Source organism: Rhodotorula graminis (assembly GCF_001329695.1).
Source record: "Rhodotorula graminis WP1 unplaced genomic scaffold RHOBAscaffold_6, whole genome shotgun sequence".
Classification (NCBI taxonomy): Eukaryota; Fungi; Basidiomycota; class Microbotryomycetes; order Sporidiobolales; family Sporidiobolaceae; genus Rhodotorula; species Rhodotorula graminis.
In genome coordinates, this window is record NW_017264933.1 from 1,285,781 (window position 1) to 1,306,109 (window position 20,329).

At 67.7% G+C, this 20,329-nt stretch overlaps 6 protein-coding genes across 6 annotated transcripts; 3 read left to right on the forward strand and 3 right to left on the reverse strand.

Moving 5' to 3' along the window:
• The first annotated feature begins 146 nt into the window (after window positions 1–146).
• Window positions 147–941, forward strand: RHOBADRAFT_65033 (uncharacterized protein). The gene is made up of 4 exons (XM_018418634.1): window positions 147–241; window positions 303–536; window positions 629–769; window positions 854–941. Exons 1-4 carry the CDS (start codon window positions 239–241, stop codon window positions 908–910), a joined length of 435 nt encoding a protein of 144 aa, XP_018271590.1. The 5' UTR covers window positions 147–238; the 3' UTR covers window positions 911–941.
• Window positions 942–4,666: 3,725 nt separating this feature from the next.
• On the reverse strand, window positions 4,667–6,582 carry RHOBADRAFT_53509 (uncharacterized protein; the record flags this gene model as incomplete). The annotated part of the gene is made up of 2 exons (XM_018416868.1): window positions 4,667–5,444; window positions 5,511–6,582. The coding sequence occupies 2 exons, from the start codon at window positions 6,580–6,582 to the stop codon at window positions 4,747–4,749; spliced, it is 1,770 nt and encodes a 589-aa protein (XP_018271591.1). The 3' UTR covers window positions 4,667–4,746.
• Window positions 6,583–7,735: 1,153 nt separating this feature from the next.
• On the forward strand, window positions 7,736–11,284 carry RHOBADRAFT_53510 (glycoside hydrolase family 3 protein; the record flags this gene model as incomplete). The annotated part of the gene is made up of 15 exons (XM_018416869.1): window positions 7,736–7,930; window positions 8,018–8,105; window positions 8,178–8,454; window positions 8,534–8,546; window positions 8,667–8,829; window positions 8,905–8,913; window positions 8,982–9,040; window positions 9,168–9,195; window positions 9,256–9,412; window positions 9,500–9,907; window positions 9,976–10,114; window positions 10,186–10,345; window positions 10,422–10,647; window positions 10,743–10,923; window positions 11,029–11,284. 15 exons carry the CDS (start codon window positions 7,736–7,738, stop codon window positions 11,266–11,268), a joined length of 2,343 nt encoding a protein of 780 aa, XP_018271592.1. The 3' UTR covers window positions 11,269–11,284.
• Window positions 11,285–12,118: 834 nt separating this feature from the next.
• On the forward strand, window positions 12,119–15,858 carry RHOBADRAFT_53511 (uncharacterized protein; the record flags this gene model as incomplete). Its single annotated transcript, XM_018416870.1, has 8 exons — window positions 12,119–12,394; window positions 12,464–12,649; window positions 12,731–12,904; window positions 12,982–13,008; window positions 13,075–13,329; window positions 13,400–14,443; window positions 14,555–15,524; window positions 15,609–15,858. The coding sequence occupies 8 exons, from the start codon at window positions 12,119–12,121 to the stop codon at window positions 15,668–15,670; spliced, it is 2,994 nt and encodes a 997-aa protein (XP_018271593.1). The 3' UTR covers window positions 15,671–15,858.
• On the reverse strand, window positions 15,818–18,771 carry RHOBADRAFT_53512 (uncharacterized protein; the record flags this gene model as incomplete). Its single annotated transcript, XM_018416871.1, has 10 exons — window positions 15,818–15,828; window positions 17,312–17,463; window positions 17,564–17,582; window positions 17,670–17,777; window positions 17,869–18,132; window positions 18,199–18,222; window positions 18,289–18,349; window positions 18,410–18,500; window positions 18,570–18,660; window positions 18,753–18,771. The coding sequence occupies 10 exons, from the start codon at window positions 18,769–18,771 to the stop codon at window positions 15,818–15,820; spliced, it is 840 nt and encodes a 279-aa protein (XP_018271594.1).
• A 534-nt stretch (window positions 18,772–19,305) lies between these two features.
• On the reverse strand, window positions 19,306–19,976 carry RHOBADRAFT_14560 (uncharacterized protein; the record flags this gene model as incomplete). The annotated part of the gene is made up of 2 exons (XM_018412211.1): window positions 19,306–19,706; window positions 19,796–19,976. The coding sequence occupies 2 exons, from the start codon at window positions 19,974–19,976 to the stop codon at window positions 19,306–19,308; spliced, it is 582 nt and encodes a 193-aa protein (XP_018271595.1).
• Window positions 19,977–20,329: the final 353 nt, after the last annotated feature.

A 20,329-nucleotide genomic window follows, 5' to 3' on the forward strand; every position in this document is an offset into this window, starting at 1 on the left:
TGGAGGGCGGCCGATTCGGAGACAGCAAGGTGGAGAGCAGGTCCAAGCCGTCGAACTAGCAGCAGAGGGTGACAGGAGCGAGGGAGAGACGAGGTTCGGCCTTGCCCCCACTTGGTCCCCCTCCTCCTCGCTCGTCCTCCTCCTCGCCCTCGCCTCCTCGCCCTCTTGCTACTCGCCTGCGGGCCCACCTCTCTCGTTCAACCTCGACTGTGCCCGATCCCGCTCGTCCCACACCGCCATGGTCCGTCGTCGCCCTTCCCGCTCATCCTCCAACCGCGTGTCACTGATCAAACCCTCCTCAGGCCGACGTCTCTGCTCCCGAGATCAAGGACGCCTACGACGCCGTCCGCAACGACAAGGACCCAAAGACCTGGCTCCTCCTCGACTACGCCGGCGACCGCAGCGACAAACTCGTCCTCACGGCCACCGGCGAGGGCGACCTCGAAGAGCTCAAGAGCAACCTCAAGGACACCAACGCCTCGTTCGCCTACCTGCGGGTCAAGTACGCCAACGACGTAGAGTCGACTCGCGAAAAGGTGCGCCCTCGCCGCTTCCTCCCCCTCCTCCCCTCCCTCTCGAACGGACCTGAGCTAACGAGCCCAGAGCCCGCCCCGCCCTCCTTCTGCAGTTCATCATCATCACGTGGATCGGCAAGGACGTCCGAGTGCTCCGCAAGGCCAAGCTCTCGGTCCACGCCGCCGACGTCAAGCGCGTCCTGTCCGTCTCGTCGCTCGAGGTGCCGGCCAACTCGCTCGACGACCTGGCAGAGGTGCGTCCCTCTCGTCTCTCTTCATCATCGTGCCGTCCTGCGAGTGCGAGAGGAGCTCACCAATCTCCATCCTCGCCTCTGCAGGAGCCCATCGTCGTGCGGTTGCGCAAGGCGGGAGGAGCGAGCTACGACCGCGCATAGACCTGCATCGACCGCCATTCTTCTCGGGTTCTGTCGTTAACGGCATCGTTCGCGTGTCGGCTCGAGCTCGAGGCGGCCACAGCTGCAGCCTGCGCCTCGACATCTGCTTCGACCGGTGCAGCCCTTGTCGGGCGCCGGCTTCTCGATGTCCTTCGCGCGCGCTGGCTTTCGCTTAGCCGCCGCAATCGGCCCGACGACGCTGCACTCGATCGTGCCGCCGCGGCGCTTGTGCTGCACGCGAGCCGGCGGCGCGGATCCCGATGTCTCGCCCTGGGACAGCAGGACAAAGGGAGGCTCGAGCGCGTTCAACCTGCCCCCGACCTACAGCTGGCTGGGTTCGGGGGAGGGTGCGTGTCGACGCCGCTGCTACCGCGCCTTGTGCACGATGGCAAGGCCTTGCGCGTCCCTTTCTGCGTGCGCGCCATGCGCTCGAGCAGGCGGCCGACGAGGCCTCTCTTTCGCCATTACCCCTGCGTCTCAGCTTCATCTTTCCCCGTCCCCCTTCCCCTGAACCGCTTCGTCTCACTCGCACGCAACCACCTTCCTCCCACGCCGTCTGCAGCCGCACGCCGACGCCGTCACGAGCAAGATCAGCCCGGCGACGCGCCGTTGACATCCCCACCTCGGCCGCAGCTCCTCCTCCAGCGCCCTCGACACCTGTCCACCCTCGACGACTAGCACCTCCCCGTCGACATGTGGCCCTTCCACCCGACGGGCACGCGCCAGATCTTCGAGGCCCTCTTCAAGGCGACGCGCACGGCGTCTCCTCGTGCGGCGAGGCTCGCTCGGCAGGCGGTGCGGGACAAGAAGCGCGTCGAAGCCGAGGTGGACCGCACGATGGGGCCTGAGTGGCTCCACGGGGCGGGGAAAGCGGCGAGCGCGGCTGAGGTTCGTCCCTTCTCCTCCTCGTTCTTCTCCTCGTCCCTCTCTTCCTCCCCTTTCCCGCTCTTTCTCGTCGACACCCCTCTCGTGTCATTCGCTATACGAGAGTGTCTCGTGCGAAATACGAAGCTGACTCTCCCTCGCCTCCCGTACCTGCAGCCGACCCCTTCCTCGACGACTTCGACCCCGACCTCGCCCGAGCAGCCCTCCTTGCCAACCTCTCACAGTCACCCCGACATCAAGTCGTCCTCGCTCGACGTCCCTGTCGTCCGCCCGCTCCAGATGCGGCCCACCCTCGCCGGCGTCACGCGCCCGCAGGAAGAGCGGCGCGAGCGCGATCCTCCTCCCGCCGCCTTCCGCAGTTCGGCAGCCGCCGCACGTCGCCCGGGCGGTCGTCAGGCGCACGCTCCTCCAGTCTGGAACCGCGACGTCAGCCGTCCCCGTCGGCCTGCTGCGCCTGCGCCTGTCGCCGCATCCGCCGAGACGCCCGAACGTCGCTCGACCAAGCCGTTTTTCAACCGCCACAAGGGCCTCTACGTCCAGCTCGCGTCGCCGGCTAAGACGACAGTGCCTGTGAGGAGGACGAGCGCGCATCCCGCCGACTCGAAGCCGGTCGACAAGCGTCAAGTGCGTCAAGCTTGCTCCTTTCCCGGCGCGAAGCAGAACCTCCCACTTACTCAGTTCGGCCATCGCGCAGGTTCTCCCGTCTCTCGCCAGCATCGCCGCCGACCGCACCCGCCTCAAGCCCATCGTGCATGTCGTCAAGCCCTCGCCCCATCCCTTCTCTTTTCCCGACGACCTTCCCCTCGACCTCGAGGGCGCCCTGTTCGCCTCGCACCCTTCCTCGCTCTCGAGCGTCCGCCTCACCGACCCGATCCCTCGTGCTCACTTCGCGCGGGCCTTTGCCGCCGAGCGCGAGGCCAAGCTCGCCGAGAAGGCGCTCGAGATGCACCCTCGCGGCGCGTCGAGCGTGGACCTCGACACGGCGCCGACCGAGAGCAACGTCGCCGGCCCTCGTGCGGTTCCATTGCCGCCTCCTACGTCGTCGCACCTCGAGCGCCAGCTGCGCAGCTCGACGCCGCCGCCGTCGCTCGAGGAGCAGCTCTTCTCGTCCTTCCCTCGCGGCGCGAGCAGCGTCGACCTCGGCGGTCCACCTCTCGTGCCGGTCACGACGGCCACCTGGACGCCCAAGGTCCCGCTGCGCGGCGTGCAGGACGTCGGGCTCGCGCCGAGCGTGCCGCGCACGGACCCACTCGAGAACGTCAAGGCGCGCACGGCCCGCACGGTCGTCTCGTCGCCGCAGGTCGACAACGAGGGCATGCGCCGCATCAAGGAGCTGCGTGCCGAGGCGGCGTACTTGGTCGAAGAGGATCGGGCGCGGGCAGCTCGCGAGAACGTCGTCTTCCAGGTGCGTCTCCTCGCCTTTCCTCTCGTCCCGCCACCCCTTTCGAGCTCCCGCACGGCCCTTTCCTGACCCTCGTCCCTTACAGACCTCTCCCTCTACGACGACCTCGCCGCTCGCCATCGCCAACCCGTCTGTCGTCGCCAGCCCTCTCGCCGCCAAACCTCCTTCGCCGCTCGTCGAGCCCAACACGTCCTTCTCGTTCCTCACCAGACTCGACATGCGCTCGCGCGACCCTCGCGAGACCAACTACCCTGTCGGCTTGCGCAAGATCTTCTCGCCCTCGCCCCTCGACCGCCGCATCCGCCTCGCCGCCCGGCGAGCGTCCGAGGACGTCAAGCACGTCCATGCTCTCGCCGAGCTTGAGCGTCACGCCGCCACGGAGCCTGCAGCTACTTATGCGCGGTGGCTCGCCGACGTCCGCGAGTACCGCGCGAGCTTGCGCCGCCTGCGCCGCCTCGAGGACCGGTGCCTCGACGGCGAGATGGCGCGCAACGAGGAGGAGCGCGTCGGGCGGCAGCTCGAGGCGCTCGTCGTCGCTCGCGTCGAGTTCGAGGGCGTCGTCGAGGCGTACCGGGCGTACGGCGACGTCGGCATCGGCAACTTCCATCTCGAGCGCGGGCTCGTCGACCGGCTCGTCAAGGCGCAGGCGCTCCTCGACCGCGCCCTCGTCCTCCCCGGCGATCCTGTGCCCTCTATCGCGACGTTCGGCGCGTCGTCGTCGACGGCCAGCAAGGCCATCCTGTGGGCGGGCGATCGGCCCTTCTTCGTCGAGTGGGACGCCTACATCCGCACGTACCGCTACGGCGCGTCTCGCCCACTCAAGGACCTCGAGGTCCTCCGTCGCCGCGCCTTGCGCAAGCTCGAGTGCGTCGTCGATCGGGCGCACATGTCGGCGTTCGAGGCGGAGAAGAAGGCGCGGGCGTGAGAAGGGGTTCGGAGGAGGAGGAAGTTCGTGGTCGGGCGGCGCTGGCGCCGCTCTCTTTTCTCGTAGACACTCATTCATTCTGCATTCTCAGCATCGTTCTCTGTGCGCAGTGGCTCGCCTGCGCAGAGAGCTCATCGCTGTGAGCTGCGCCCGACACCGCACCGCTTGCACCTCTTGTCCGCGTTCGACTTTGCTGTCAGCCACGGCGCGCTAGCGAGCTCAAGACGAGGGTCCGACAGGGCACAGTGAGCACGCCGGTAAGCTGTGCATGGTCACGACGGTCGTACCATCGGCGAAAGAACCACGAGCGCAGCGCTCGAGCCTATCGACGAAGCTGGCCTTCCCAAGTTCGTCTCGGCGACACCTTGCTCGCCCGCTCGACCTGGGTGCGGCTCCTTGACCCTCGCTTTCGAGCAAACTGTCGAGATGTCGAGCGCTCGCAGCGGGGCTCGGGGAGCTGCGCGGCAGAGCAGCCAACGCTCAGACCTCTCGAATCTCGGACTCGCTCTCGCAAAGCTCGCTCGACAGGAAGGACAGCGCAAGAGACGACAAGACTGCTCGAGTTGCGAAGATTAGGTCTGCTAGACAAGGTGAGAGATAGTGCTACAGCGGCGAGGGCGGGATCTAGACGACGAGAAACTCCTCCGTGCCCGCCTCGCTCGCAACGTCCTCGGCCTCGTGCTCCTCGACCGCCTCCTTGCGCACGGCGCTCTCCCCCTCCCTCGACGAGACGCCCGAAGCGCGGGGCTCGACGGTGGCCGACGAGCTGCGCTTGCGCCGGAGCGTCCCCTCGACGTCAATCTCCTCGTCGACGCCGTCCTCGAGCGGCTCAGTCGCGGCGGGCCTAGACGATGGCGCCTTGACCGCCGCCTGCTCGTCAAGCGCGCCGGCCTCGACAGCTTCTGCGGCGGCAGGAGGCACAGAAGTCGCCTCAGCGGGCGAGCCCGACTCGTCGCTCGCCGGCGCCGGAGCCGAAGCCGCCTTCTCGGCCTCCTCCTCGGCGTCGATGCGGTCGGCGAGGTCCTTGGCGCGCCGCAGCATCTCGGCGACGTACCGATCGACGGCCGACGACGTATCGGAGTCGAGAGAGGCGGTCGAGGCGCGAGAGCGAGGGCGAGGGACGGTCGGGTTGGGGTTGGCGGCGTCGGTCGGGAGAGACGCGAGCGACTCGGCGGTCAAGCGGGTCGACTGGTCGGCGGGAGCGTCGACGGGTGTCGGGGTCGAGTTGTCGAGGGTCGGGGAGGACGGAGAAGAGGCGGTGGCGGACTCGACCTTGGCGGATTCAGGCTCGGCGACGGCGGTGTCGGCAGAAGGTGCAGGAGCTGTGAGACGCAGAGTGTCAGAACGCGAACAGGAGGACACAGAAAGAAAAGGGAGAGAGGGCGCACCTGCTGCAGCCGTAGAGTCGTCGTGCGGGCGCTCGGACCCCTCGCCCGCCTCGCTCGCCGCCTGCTGGCTCTGGCGCTCCCACTCGTGCTCCTTGAGCTCGTCGAGCTTGGCGAGCTCGACCTCGACGCGCTTGACGAGCGCCTTGCGCGCCTGCTTGATGACCTTGTCGCCGCCGGACGACACGGCGTCGACCTTGCTCAGGAGCGACACGAGAAAGTCCTCGTGCCCAAGGAAGCCGGCGTTGGGCTTGCCGAACGCGAGAGGCGGCGTCGACGAGGTCGAGGTGGGAGAGGGCGGCGACTGGAAGGTGAGGGCCGAGGGCGAGGTGAAGGACGAGAGGCGCGAGTCGAACTCGGTCGAGAGGCCGTTCAGGGTGTCGAGGGCGGCCTGGCGAGCGGCGTCACGCTCGAAGCGCTTCTGGAGAGCCTCGACGGCCGGGTCGGGGAGGGAGGGCTCGGCGTGGGCGGCGGACGAGGGCGCTGGGGACGAGGACGAGGCGGCCTTGTCGGCGACGACGAGAGCGGGCGCGGCAACAGCCTGCTGCTCTGGCTCATTTTGCGCCGCCGAGTTGACGAGGTCGAGGAAGAGCTGGACGAGCGAGTGCGGGAAGTCGCTCTGGCGCGCGCGCTGCTGCCGCCTCGCCTCGACGATGCGACGGCGGTGGTCCTGCTCGGCCTCGACGCGGCGACGGTGCTGCTCGCGGGCGACGAGGGCAGCGCGACGCTGTGCCGCCTCGACGACGGCCTGGCGGTACAGGGCGGCGTCGCGCTCCTCCTGGGCGCGGCGGGCGAGGGCGGCGCGGTGTTCGAGCGCCTGCTGGAGGCGACGGCGCTCGACTTCTTGCTGAACGGCGCGCTCGAACGCCTCCTCGCGGTGGCGACGCTCCTGCTCCTCGACGTAGGCGGCGAGCGCGGCCTGGCGAGCGGCGGCCTCGGCGCGGCGGCGCTGCTGCTCGTGCTGCTGCGTGAGGAACGCGAGGCGCTCGAGCTCGCGCTCGTACTGGGTGCGCGCGGTCGTAGTCGACGTCGAGTGGACGGACGGCTGAGGGTGGTGGATCGGGAAGGCGAACATGGCGGTGAAGTGGGCGAGCTGGCGGTCGAGTTGGGTGAGGAGAAGGGGGAGGGAGGGAGGAGAGGGAAGGCGAATGGGCGGGCTGGACGAGGGCGAGGTGCTGACCGGGCGTGGAGGTAGACGAGTGCGCCTCGTAAGCGCCGCGCTCGTTGTCGGCGGTGCTCGTAAGCCCTCCGAGGCGCTCGAAGCTGCTCGAACGCTCCTCGAAAGCCGAGGCCCGGCCGTCGCGCCACACGCCTCGCGGAACCCGCCGTCTGGATGCAACGCGTAGAGCTTGCTACATCAGGACTGCTCCAGCTTGTGCAGCCCGTCTCGAGGCGGGCGAGGAGAGCGAGCCTCGGTGGAACAAGCCGCCTCATCTCACTCCCTCTCGCTCGCGACCGCATAGGCGAGGGCGTGGACCGGGTGCTGGCATTGCGCGTGCTGGTGCGGACAGTGACAGCGAGCGCTCGGCTAGCCTGGGCGGGACAGGCGGCGTGGTGTGCAGAAAGCTCTCTGCGCCGGCCTCGTTTGTCGCCCGTCGTCGCATCCTCCAGCTCTCGACAAGCTGCCCACGCGCAGTGTGCTCCGGCAGCCGTACACGCTGGCTAAGGCCTGAGCCAGCTACAGCCCTTTCAGTCCTCGCCCCGCCGTCCTCGCCTCGTCCCACCTCTCCTCCTCCCCCTTCCTCCCGCCCTCGATCGCTGCGCCCACGCCTGGCGCTCAAGCTAGCCGAGCGCGCTTGGCGAAAGGTTCGGCACCGCTGGCGGGGCCGTCTTGCTGCAGCGGTCCGGCCGCGGCGTCGTCGCCGCTTTGCTTCTGTCCGCCTCGCTCGCGCCTCCCTGCGCGCGGACCGGACTCTCCGAGCATCTCCTCTCGTCGCTACGAACGTTCCTCCGCAGCGGCCGCCAGGCACGCGGAAGCCGAGCTTCGGCAGCGGGCGAGCTTGCTCTCGCTTCCTCGCTCTCGCTCCTCCTCGGCTTCGGCGACACTCTCCTGTCGTGGTCTGTCTGCGCTCAGTCCGCTCGCCGACCACGCTGCACGCCATCTCGGTCGAGACGCCGGTGATCGAGAACGCCATGCGGCGAGGCGGACGAGCCGGTCGACTTTCGACTCGCGGCGCCGGCGTCGACCGGGCCCTCTCTCTCTCTCTTCCCTCATCATCCGCACCGCCATGCTCGCCAACGCCCTGGTGCTTCTCGCGCTGAGCGGCCTCGCTCATGCCGCCCCGGCTCGTCGCGCCGTCAACCTCGCGTCCGACTCGACGACCTACTCTCGCCTTTCGGCCGAGGGCTTCACCAACGACAAGTGGATCGAGGCGTACAAGAAGGCGGTCGACTACGTCGCAGGCATGAGCCTCGAGCAGAAGGTGCGTCTCAGACCCTCCTCACGCCGTCGTACCGACCTCCCGACTGACCCTTTCTCTCCTGTCGCAGATCAACTTGCCGACTTTCAGGCGCTCACCAACGGCTGCAGCGGCCTCGGCTTCCCACTCGCCGACATCGGCCTGACTGAGGGCATGTGCACGGCTGACGGGCCGTCCGGTGCGTCCAGCTCGCCTCTCTCGCACGTCCCTCGTCCTCTCACTCACGCCCTCTCGACCCTCCTCGCGACAGGCATCAACTCGCGCTACAGCACCCAGTTCCCGCCCGAGCTCACGGCCGGTGCCACGTTCGACGTCGACCTCATCTATGCTCGCGCGCTCGCCATGGGCAAGGAGTACCACGACGTCGGCGCGCACGTCCCGCTCTCGATCTCGATGGGCGGCATGGGTCGCTCGCCGTACGGCGGCCGCAACTGGGAGAACTTCTCGCCCGACCCTTACCTGACGGGCACTGCGGCGCACCTCACCGTCCTCGGCTTCCAGCAGCAGGGCGTCGTCGGCCTCGTCAAGTGCGTCTCGCGCTCTCTCTCTCTATATCTCTGCACCCTCTCGACGAGCCCGCACCGACGCCTCTGTGACTCCCTGCAGGCATTTTGTCGGCGTGCGCTCCCTCCTCGGCGACTCGTTCGCTCGAACCGGACTGACCCCTCCTCTCTCCTTTCCTCCTCCTTCCCTCCCTTCCCTTCCTCCTCTCCTCGCCCGCATCTCTCGCCTCGCGCAGAACGAGCAAGAGTACCTCCGAATCGGCACCCCAACGGGCTACTTCCCCAACATCGCCAACCAGACGGTGGACTCGGTCATCGACGAGGCGACGACCCACGAGCTCTACGTCTGGCCTTTTGCCGAGGCCATCAGGGCTGGTGCCGGGGCCGCCATGTGTGCCTGTGAGTGTCTGCCTCCCCTTTCACGTTATGCAGGATCGCCAAACTGACGTGTCGACCGCACGGACCTCCTCGCAGACAACCAGGGTCAGCCCCTTTCTCTTTTCGACCGTCCTCTCGTTCCTCGACCTGACTTTGTCTCCTGCTCGACACAGTCAACGGTACTTTCGCCTGCAAGAACGACCATCTTCTCAGCACTGTCCTCAAGAAGACGGTGCGTCCCGTCCTGCACCTCTCGAGAGACGGTCGCAGCCCGACTGACTTTTTGCGTTCCCCTCGTCCTCTCCTTCCTCCTGCACCCTCATGGCCTCGTTCGACACCCTTCCCTGCATCGCCGGCAGCTCAACTTCCACGGCTGGGTCATCACGGGTGCGCTCGAGCTGTCGCCGCCTCTCCTCGCCCACACGAGCTGACTCTCGCATCGAGCAGATTGGGGCGCAGGGCACGACACGCTCAAGCTCGCCAACCACGGCACAGACTTTATCGGTTTCTTCACCGACACAGGCCACTACTATGGCGAGGCACTCATGCCGTACGTCAAGAACGGCTCGGTCCCGGTCGAGGTCGTCGACGACAAATTCATCCGGTCCGTCCTCAGACTCTCTCCTCCCTCGGGCCGACGCCTGTCCCTCGTCATCTCGCGCAGATACTGACTGTGTCTGCGCCCCTGCAGCATCCTCACGCCCTACTTTGCGCTCGACCAAGCCAACCTTCCCAAGACTGACTTTGGGCGGTTCGTCGGCAACAACTACTCGACCGAGACGGCACGCAAGGTCGCAGAGGGCGCCATCACGCTCCTCAAGAACGTGCGCTCGGACAACAACTCGCTGGGCCTGCCCCTCAACAAGCCTCGCGACATCCTCCTCATCGGCTCGTCGGCGGCGCCTTCGCCGATCGGCATCATGCACAACATCGGCATGGACCTCGCCGGGTCGCCCGATGCCGACTTCTCGGGCGCGAGCACCGACGGCTACGGCAGCGGCGGCTCGCCGACGCCGTACAACCTCGACCCGATCGCCGCCATCACGGCTCGCGGCCGCAAGGAGGAGCGCCCGGTCGTCACCGACTACTACACCTACGAGTGCGTCCTCCTCTCTTTCCCCTGCGTGAGCCCGACTCGGACCGTCCCTGACCGTCCGTCCACCACAGCAACGCGACGCAGGGCCAGATTGGCGGCTGGATGGGCGGTCAGACCCTCTTCCTCGACGCCAAGCTCGCCTACGCCAGCACCGCCGTCGTTTTTGTCACCAAGATCGGCCGCGAGGGCTTCGACCACACCGACCTCGAGGTGCGCTCGCCGTTCGCCCTCCCGTTCTCGCCCCTCGCGAGCGCGCACTGACCCCGTCTCCGCACTCGCAGCTCCAGAACGGCGGGTCCGACCTCGTCGAGTACGTCGCCGCCCGTCACAGCGACACGATCGTCGTCGTCACTGCGCCGGGCCCGGTCGACATGTCGCGCTTCGTCGACCACCCGAACGTGACCGCCATTCTGTACACCTACTACGGCGGCCAAGAGGGCTGTACGTCCTGCTCTCTCCTCTCTCTTCTCCCTCTCGCTCGACGACGTCGCTGAGTCACTCTCGGTCTTTCCCGCAGCCACCGCCGTCGCCTCGACCTTGTTCGGCGACACCAACCCGAGCGGCAAGCTCCCTTTCACCATCGCCCGCAACGTGTCCGACTTTGCCGACAACCACTACAACGGCTCGATCGTCATCAACCCGGTCGCCAACTTCTCCGAGGGCGTCTTCATCGACTACAAGCACTTTGACGAGCAGGAGATCGAGCCGCTCTACGAGTTTGGGTTCGGCAAGAGTTACTCGAGGTGCGCCGCAGCTCTCTCTCTTCTCCTCCTTTCCCTCGTCATGCCGTCCCCTCTCCTCGACGTCCATCGCGGACTGACACTGCCGCGTCCCACAGCTTCGAGGTGTCGAACGTCGCCGTCAAGGCCAAGAGCGAGAAGGTGCCGGCGAGCGTGCGCGAGACGAACGAGAAGCTGTTCGTCGACGGCAAGGAGACGTCGGGCCTGTACGACATCGCGTACGAGGTGACGGCGTCGGTCAAGAACACGGGCTCGGTCGCTGGCGCCGAGGTCGCTCAGGTGCGTCTCTATGCCCTCCTCCTCCCCTTTCCCTCTCTCGCTCGTGCGGCTCGAGAAGCGCCCTTCCTGACACGTCGACGTCCTCCCTCCCTCTTTCGCCTACAGCTCTACCTCACCTTCCCCTCGTCGACCCCGAACAAGATGCCGCCCCGCTCCCTTCGCGGCTTCTCGAAGCCTCAACTCGCCGCGGGCGCGACGGCCCAGGTCACGTTCCAGCTGCGCCATAAGGACCTCGCCGTGTGGGACGTGACGCACGGCGGGTGGATGCTCGCGCACGGCGAGTACAAGCTCGCGGTCGGGACGAGCAGCCGCAAGATTGCCGAGACGGTCACGCTCGAGCTCTGAGCTGGGCTCTGTCGAGGTGCGCCCGCTCTCGGTTCCTCCTTCCTCGCCTCGTTAGAGGTGCATGTGCTCACTCTCGCTCTCTACAGCTCGTCGGCCTTGCTCTTTCCCTTCCTCTCGTTCCCGCCTCGTCTCTCCTTCGCCTCTCGCCCGCTTTTCCACCCTCGTTCAACATCACTCATGTTTCTCGTAGTCTCTCGATTTATTCGGTCTTGCAATCTAAAGCGTTCGTGTGCCCGTGCGCGTGTTGGACGGCGAGAGAGCGAGAGGACCGCCATCGCTAGCTGAAAGTCCGAGGTCTGTGCGTCCGACGGCAGCTCGCGGTCGTCGCCCCTTCTGCGTCTGGGCAGAGCTGCGAGAGGTCTCCAGCTATGGCTCGAGCGAACGCCATCGCGGCAAGGGAGCTGCGCGCCTGTACCGGAGAAAGACGAGCACCGCCGCTGCGCCGTCGGAATCGCTCGCAACTTGTCGCTGAGCGGCGGGGCGCGAACGGCTGTGACCCGCTGCGAGGCAAGTACGACGCGGCCAAGGACGGCTGACGGAGGTTGCGAACGCTGTGCACGCGCCTCCCTGAGCGCGCCCGCAGCAGCTCGTCGCTGACGCGGGGCGCGAGGCAGCGGGCCGGTCGGAAGCCTTCCGCGAGGCTCTCCCTCTCTCCCTCTCCTCTCAACCGTGCCAGGAGGCTCTTGCTCCTGCACAAGCTCCGACCAGCACACGCGTGAACCCCACTGTCCCATTCGGTGCACCGCAGTGCAGCAAGAGCTGACCCGCCAGTGCACCGCCTCCTCCCCTCCCCCCACTTTCAACGACGGCCGCACCGTGACCAGCACACCTCGCTCCACCTCGCACAAGCATGTCGACACCGCCAAACGACAACCCCATGCAGGTCGAGACGGGCCTCGCGCCCACCCAGCTCGCCGCGCCCGCCGACCCGGCTCGCGAGGGCCTCAACGTCACGACGGGCGAGTCGACTCGCTCGACCTCCGCCGACCCGCTCCTCGCCGACAAGCCCGTCCTGAGCGACACGCACGAGGTCATCGGCCGCAGCACCGGTCCCGAGGCGCACAAGTTCACGGCGCCCAAGGAGGACGACTCAAGCATCGCCAAGCTCACGACCGGCCTCGGAGGGGTGCGTCCTCGCTCCTCCCTCTCCTCCTCCTTCGAAGATCAAGCATACTGACACGGACTCGACGTGCAGATGGCCATCACGGCGCCGCTCGCCGGCCTCGAGAAGCTGTCGCCTACGCTCGCCCACGGCGTCCAGGCCGTCGGCTCGTCGCTCGTCGACATGGCGCACTCGCTCACCGGCACCGGGCCCCAGTACACGTCGGCCGAGCCCATCATCGACACGTCCGGTCTTCCCGACGCCAACCAGGTCGCAAGCGTGCGTCCCTCTTCCTCTGCCTCTTCCTCCTCGCTCGGACCTCGTCGAGCTGACCTCGCCCTTCCCCTCCCTCGCCCACAGACCCTGTCGAGCACGGCGCACAAGGTCCAGGAGACGGTCCAACCCGTCGTCAGCCAGGCGTACGAGTCGGCCAAGCCCGTCGTCGCCAACGCGGCGCAGCAGGTCCACGAGACGGTCAAGCCGGCGGCGACGAGCGCTGCGCAGTCGATTCAGCAGTCGATCGGTGGCCAGGCGGTGCGTCCTGTCTCTCTCTCTCTCTCTTCTTGGGCGAGCTCGAGGCCGAGCTAAATCGTCTTCTCCCTCCCTCGCAGCCTGCCGCCGCGACTCAGCTCGCCCAGGTACGTCAGCTGGTCGCCTTCACTGTCGCCGAAGTTACTGACACAGCTCTTGAACCTCGTGCGCAGCAGCCCTCGTCGCGCGAGACCGGCGTCGACCTCAGCATGGAGCCGGCGGGCGCGCGCAAGCAGGTCCACCCGGTCGGCGCCGGCGGCAACACGTCGCTCTCGACCTCGACCGACACCGCCATGACCTCGTCCTCGACTACGTCGACCTCGACCGGCGCGCCCGCTCACGGCTACGTCGAGACCGCCATAGACGCCGTGCGCGGCGCCGGCAACTACCTGTCGCACCTCCTTCCCGGCCCCGAGAAGCAGCAGCAGGTGCGTCCCGTCCTCTCTCTCAGTCTCCTTTCGCGCCTCGTTACTTATCTTTCCCTTTCCCGACTCGCAGATGTCCGAGACGGCCGCTCAGGGCCTTGAGCGCGCGCCCGAGGTCGCGTCCAGCGCCGCCCAGTCGACGGCCTCCGGCCTCGCCTCGGCGGCGCAGACGACGGCCGCCGTCGCCGGTCCGGCCGCCAGCTCGGCCGCCTCGATGGGCGCGACTGCGGCGCACAGCGTCGCCGGCGCGGCCACGTACGTCGCTGGCTCGGTCTCGTCGGCGGCGTCGACCGCGACCCACGCCTTTGCCGACTCGGCCCAGCAGGCCGCCGCCGCCGCCCACCTCCCGGGCTGGAACGCTCCGGCGCCGACCTCGTCGGGTATCGACTCGTCCTCGTCCACCGCCGCTCCCGCCTCGGCCGGTCGCGGCTTCTCTTCGCCGCTCGAGCCGTCCACGCCCTCGGCCGACAGCCCGTCCCTCGGCAGTGGCCCGATGGGCGGGTCCGACCCGTCGACGACGGGCAACCAGGCCGGCCTCATCAAGAACTACCTGCGCGACGACCAGGCGTCGTCGACGGCCACCGCCGGCAAGGACGACCCGCTCGCCCTCACGCAGGAGGCCGACCCGTCGACGCGCCACAAGGACGAGGACAAGGGCTTCGACCTGCGCCGCTCGCACGACGAGCCCGCCCTCGACAAGCAGGTCTCGACACACACCCCGAACGAGCACTTCTCGACCTCGGCGTCGTCGACGTCGGGCCTTCCCGTCTTCTCGCCCGAGCGCGCCTCGCGTGCTCACTCGGACACGGACGTCGACCGCCCGACCCACCCGGGCACGTCGTCGGTCCCGTCGAGCCAGGCCGTCGGGACCGCGACAATCCTGAGCCACGAGACGATCGGCGGGCCCGCGAGCTACGGCACGCACGGCACGTCGTCGTCGTCGTCGGGCTTCGCGCAGTCGTCGTCGCTGCCGTCGCAGGAGGGCGTCGGCGCCGGCTTCGAGCGCTTCGCTCCGACCGCGCAGCAGTCGGCGGGCGGCAAGGACGAGCGCCTCGAGGGCAAGACGGCGGCGTTCATGCCGCACAAGAGCGCGAGCTCGGCGTCGGGTACCGACTACGTCGCGTCGTCGTCCTCGGGCCACCACCACCACGCGCGTCCCTGCCTTCCCTCTCCCTATCTCTCCCTCTCGAGCCTTCTCAACCTGACACGCACTTTCCCTCGCGCACAGGCCCCGACTCGCGACGACATGCACACGCCGTCGCACGTCGACGACTCGCACTGGAGCGGCGAGCCGGTCATGTCGGGCGCGGGCTCGCCGCGCACCTACTCGGCCGCGCACCCCGAGTCGGGCCTCGAGTCGAGCCGTGACGCCGCCTCGTCGTTCCCTACTTCGTCCTCGACGACGCAGGCCGAGCAGCACCCGACCTTCACCAAGGCTGAGGCCGAGCACCCGCCGTCGGGCGGCTCGCACGCCGGCGAGGCGTTCTCGTCGTTCGGCCCCGGTCAGCCTCCTGCCACGGGCCCGTCGGCGTACGGCGGCGGCATCCTCTCGACCGGCGCTCCCTCGTCGACCTCTTCGCAGCACCTGTCGTCGGCGCCCGCGCCGCACCGTGGCTCGTCCGACCCGTTCCACCCGGACCAGTCGTCGTCGGCGTCGTCCAAGATCGAGTCGACCGCCGCCAAGCTCGGCTCGGCCTCCACCTCGTCCACTTCTCGCGAGCACCACCACGGACAACACGAGCACTCGACCCTGTCGCCGTCGTCGTCGTCGGGCCAGCGCCAGCACGCCGAGTCGGCGGCTTCCTCGTCGGTCTCGCAAGGTGAGGGCGTCGGCGGGCTCAAGTACACGGACCCGATCTCGAACACGACGACGCCTGCTTCGCCCCAGACGGCCATGCCCAAGCCTGAGTCGAACCCGCACTCGGCGTCGCCTTCGTCGTCGTCGGCTCAGCAGCAGCAGGCCCAGTCCGGCTCGTCGGCCTCGACCAACGCCGCCGGCCGTGGTGCGCCCCTCGCCGGCTCGACCAGCAAGACGAGCGAGTCGTCGGCGGCCGGCCACAGCACGCCCGCCTGGGTCAACAAGGCCTCGGCCGAGCGCAAGGCCGACTACCCGACGCACGAGTCGGCCGCCGCCGCCGCGCCCTCGTCGCCGTCGAACACCTCGAGCACGACGGGATCGTCGGCTCAGCAGTCGCACGGTGCGTCTCTCTCTCTCTGTCTCTCCATCTCCTTCCTCCTCTCAACGCCGAGTCCTGACGCCTTCTCTCTCATCGCCTCTTCAGATGCGCACAAGCCGAGCCTCAAGGAGCGCGTCAAGGACGTCTTCCACCACTCGTCGCACTGAGCTCTCGCCAGAGGCTCCTCTCTCCCTTCCCTTCCCCTCGCTTGTCTACGCCCTCGTCACGACTCGTTCCGCTCCCGTCCCTCCTTCCTTCTCGACCTCTCTCCTTTTGTACAGCTCCCCTCCCCCTCTCCCCTCGCCTGCGCTCGATCAGAGCCCGCCTGCCTGCAACGTCCTTCGTCAGTACCTCCTTTCTGCGAGAGCTGAGAGAGCGAGCGGCCGAGGACGAAAGAGAGAGGCTCGAGCGCTGCTAAGCTCTTGCCTTCTCGCTCGAGCGCAGGGTCGGGCGAGCACTCTCTCGTCTCGTCACGTTCGAGGTGCAGGGGCTTGAGTGCTCGACTTGGAGCGCCCGCCACGCAAGGGCGTTCGAAGGAGCAGAGACAGGGAGAACACGAAAGTGAGGCGGCGGGAGACGAGATTGACCTTCTCGACGGTCGCCGTGGAGCTCGTAGCCTTCGGGACGCCTTCTGAGGACTGTCGCCTCACTGAGCACTTCGACAACGAGTGCTCGCGTCGTCGAGGTCGACGAGAACGGGCGCGAGAAAGAGATTCGGATCCAGACTGCCGCGCCAACTACGTTCGCCCCGCCTGCTCGCCCAGCTATCTGCTCCTCGGTCTCGCACTTTCTCTTCGCTACGGCCTCACTCGTCGCAGAGCAGCTACAGGCACAGGATGGACGATCGAGGACCTTCTATCGAGAGGAGGGCGCAAGCGAGAGCCAGCCAAATCGACCTTCTCAAACCGCTCGCACCGGATCCCGGTACGCTCGACGACACTTTCACGCGCCGCCGCTCCCGTCACTAGTGCTGCCCACTCCTCGAGAGCGCAAGCCGGTCCGCTTGAGCACTCGACCCTGTCGCCGTCGCTGTTGGCGGTAGAAGCGCCAGCACGAAAAGTTATCGTCCTCGTCGGTCGTGAACGGCGTCAGGGACACCTCGCCGTTCGACGGAACGACTACGTCTGCTTCGCCCAGACGACCATGCCCGAGCGCTCGAGCAGGAGGAAATACTCTGCAGTACAGAACTCGCTACGAGCGTCGGATCGGCTCGCACGCCCCTCCTCCCTCGTCGAGCGAGCTTTCCCCCTCCTGCATGAGCCCACCTGTTCTGCCCGTACACTCGCCTGGGTGATCGCGACAGAAGGTGAGGTCGGCCGTCTTGCAGGCCTGCGAGCACCACGACGCCCAGTCGCACAGAGCGCAGTCGACGACGGCGAGGTGAGAGGGGATCTGGCACCTGCGGGTCCAGAGGGTGAGCTCGAGGTCACGCTGCAGCAAGACAAGAAGAGAGGGAGAGGAGGAGGGAGAGGGGACGCACCATCGGCAGACTCGCGGTCGCGATTTCTCCTCGACGACCTCGTCAGGCGCAGCCGCCCGCGCATCCTCCTCAGGTCCAGCGTGACCCTTGAGCGCATCGTTCGCGTCGTCCGATCCATCGACGAGCGCCTCATCGCGCTGGGCCGGCCCTCCCTGCGCTGCCCTTGCCCGCCGGTTCCGCTTCTTCCTCGCCGCCTTTGCCCTGCTCCTCGCCCTCGTCCTCTCGCGCTCGCGCCACTCGTCCCTCGTCAACCGGTACACGAGCTGCCTCTTCGCCCCACCGCCCGCCGCCGCCGTCGCTGCTGGCACGCCGCCGCACGGCTTGTCACCGACGAGCGCGAACCCGAGGCGCTCGGCGAGCCGGATCGACGCCGTGTTGGTCGAGACCGGGTCGACGATGACCGAGGGGATGAGGAGCGTGTCGAAGATGAAGCCCAGGACGGCGAGGATGAGCTCGGTCATCAGACCCTGGCCCCAGAAGCTGCGGGGCGCGAGAGGATGAGGTCAGGACGTGGTTGAGGACGAGGCTCGCCGAGTTCGGCGGCAAGGCGTCACGTAGAGAGAGCGAGAGGAAGACGAACTTGGGATGAAGCTCGTAGTCTGGGCGGAAGAAGGCGAGTCAGGCTCCTCGTTTCGCTAAAGGTGGACAGAATCGAGAGGCTACGAGAAGGAAAGGCGCCGACGCACAGAGGGAAGCGTGCGCTCCGGCCTGGTCCAGGTCGTCGGCTGATGGGTAGAAGAACGGCTCGCCGACTCGTGGAGCTAGAGAAGCGCTCCCGCACTCGATGTCGATGCCTGGGGAAGGACGAGGAGGAGTGAGCGGCGAGGCGAGGCGCGCCACCAGACAGTGCCCGCCGGACAAAGAGAGAGATCGAGAGGGACGTACCGAGGTTTCCGATGTAGCCCGACGCGTCAAGATGCTCTCGCGCCTCAGCATGCCGCCTCGGCCGCACCTCCTCGCTCCTCGGCTCGACCGCAAACACGTACGACGTCCTCCCCGCCGTGCCACCGCCGGTCCTACACGCGGGCACGAGACTCTCGATGTACCGGCGCGTGAACATGTGGAAGATGAACGGCGGCGGCGGGCTGCCGTAGAGCTGGGAGCGGTTGACGAGCGGGTCGCACTTGATGGCCCGGATGCGGTCGTGGTCTGCGAGTCGGCTGGGTCAGCTCGGTCCGACGAGGAGAGGCGGAGATGGAGGACAAGGGGACGCACCCGAGAGGCGAACAGCTCGTAGCCCTGCGCGTGTGAACACGAGTGAGAGCTCGTCGGCATGGACTGGGAAAGGGAGAGAGAGGGACGCACGCAGACGCGCCGAATCGATCGCGATCTGGCACCCAGGCGTGCACAGGTGGTATAGCTCAGTCTGCGTGCGACCAGGAGGAGTCAGAAGGATGCTCTCGAGCAGGGCGGGAGCCTCGCGCACCTCGCGACCCTCCTGCACAACGAGAGAGCGACCCTGCTCACCGGCACAGCCCAGCTTGCGGTGAATCATGATGCCTGCATGGAAGCATGACCTGTGGGTGCAAGACTGAGTCAGCTCGTGCGACGCTGGCCACGGCGGGGCGAGGAGGAGGACCAGGCACTCGTTGCAGAAGATGACGGCGAGGTCCACGTGGGCGCACAGCGGGCATGTAAGCGGTGAAGAAGAGGCGCTAGATGGCTCAGATGCCGTTTCTGTACGCGCAGAGCTCGTGGTGAGCGAGAACCTCGGGGCGGAGGGAGATGAGGGAACTCACCGAGTTCGCCGCATTGGGAGCAGCGCGCACCATGAAGGTCTTGCGACATGCTCTGTAGTGCTCTGGCAGCGAGCCGGATAGCCCTCGAGGCGAGACGAGGAGCGCGAGGCAGCGCAAGATGCAACGAGGTCTGCTCGCGCGAGTTGGCAGGTCGACTCTCTCTGCACGGTCTCAGGCAAGGCTCTCGAGGTCGCAGCGAGATGCGCAACAGGCTGTGATTGCATGCGCAGGTGCGAGAGGCTACACAGGGCGGCAAGTCGCCAGTACCAGAGCCGGCTCGCGCACTCCGCCTCGGCTCTGCGCAATGGCCCGTAATGGCGGGTGCGCGATCGTCTGGCCGCACATTGTGCAGGCGCACTGACGACCCGATCAAAGAGGAGCGGTGACGGCAGGAGCGTCGGCCAGCCGAGGCGAGCGCGGTCGACCTTGGCTGCGGCGGCGGAGCGGCAGGGCGGCATTGGCGTATCGCATGGTGGGCTGTGGCGCGCACATGAAGTGTCAGAAAGGCTGTTGGTCGACGTGGGAACGGGAGAGAGGGACGCACTTGTTGTGCCCGAGGGGGAAAGTGAGCTGAAGGCCATGTTCAGTCCCAACCGCGGACCTTGCCCCTGCCGCCCTTGACGTCCTTCCTCAGCTTCTTGACCTTTTCCATCTTCTTCTTCTCGCGCACGACGAGGCCCTTTACGCGGTCCTTCTGCTCCTTGGTCGTGTCGCCGACGAGGTCGCGCGTGGCGGCGTCGACGATGGCGCGCTTGAGCTTGCCGAGCGCGTCGGCGAGGTTGGTCTGCTGGGTGCGCTGGGCCGACGACGAGACAAGGAGAGCCGAGGGGACGTAGTGCGGCGACTGGCGCAGGTGGGGGAGGGCGTAGGGCGGGACGAGGGTCGGGGAGGGGAGGGGGAGGCGGACGGTGGCCTTGGAGAAGGTGCGGTTGACGTGTTGGCCGCCTGGGCCGGACGAGCGAGTGAAGGATGTCTCGAAGAGGTCTGCAGGGGAGCGGGTCGAGGGTCAGGAGGGCGTCGGGTAGTCGGGCCGAGGAGGAGGAGGGGGTGGAGAGGAGGAGCGAGAGGCGCACCTTTTGGCCATTCTGCGGTGCCGAGGCGTTCAAAGGCTGCGAGCCAGTCCCTTGCGGGGCGCATGTCGTCCTGATCGGCGAGTGTAGCGAGCTGCGGCGGCTTTGGCAGGGTCGACGACGGGCGGACGAGGCGAGGACGAGGTGCCGGGAGGTGGGCCCAGCTCGAGGGGGCGCGCAGCATACTTGTGGGAGCTCGCTAGTGGCTGTGCAGCTGTGCAAGGGCAGCCAGGGCTCGAGGTGGAGGTGAGCCGGGGATGCGACGGTCGCGAGGAGATGAAGCCGGTTTGGTTCGCTCTCGCCTCGACCCTCGCCTCGCCTGGACTCAGAGAGAGCCTGCTCCACCGCTGAGCACCATGTCGATGCTCGGCCGCGCTGTGCGCCCCGCAAAACGCCGTCGCCTCGACTCGCCCACTGCGACCTCCCGCCTCCTCAAGTCGCCATCTCTCCCGCTCGCCAGCACCCGCGCAATCACCCAGACGGCCGCCCAAGAGCCTCAGCGGTACCGCCAGAACACGCGCCGACTCGCGCCACGCC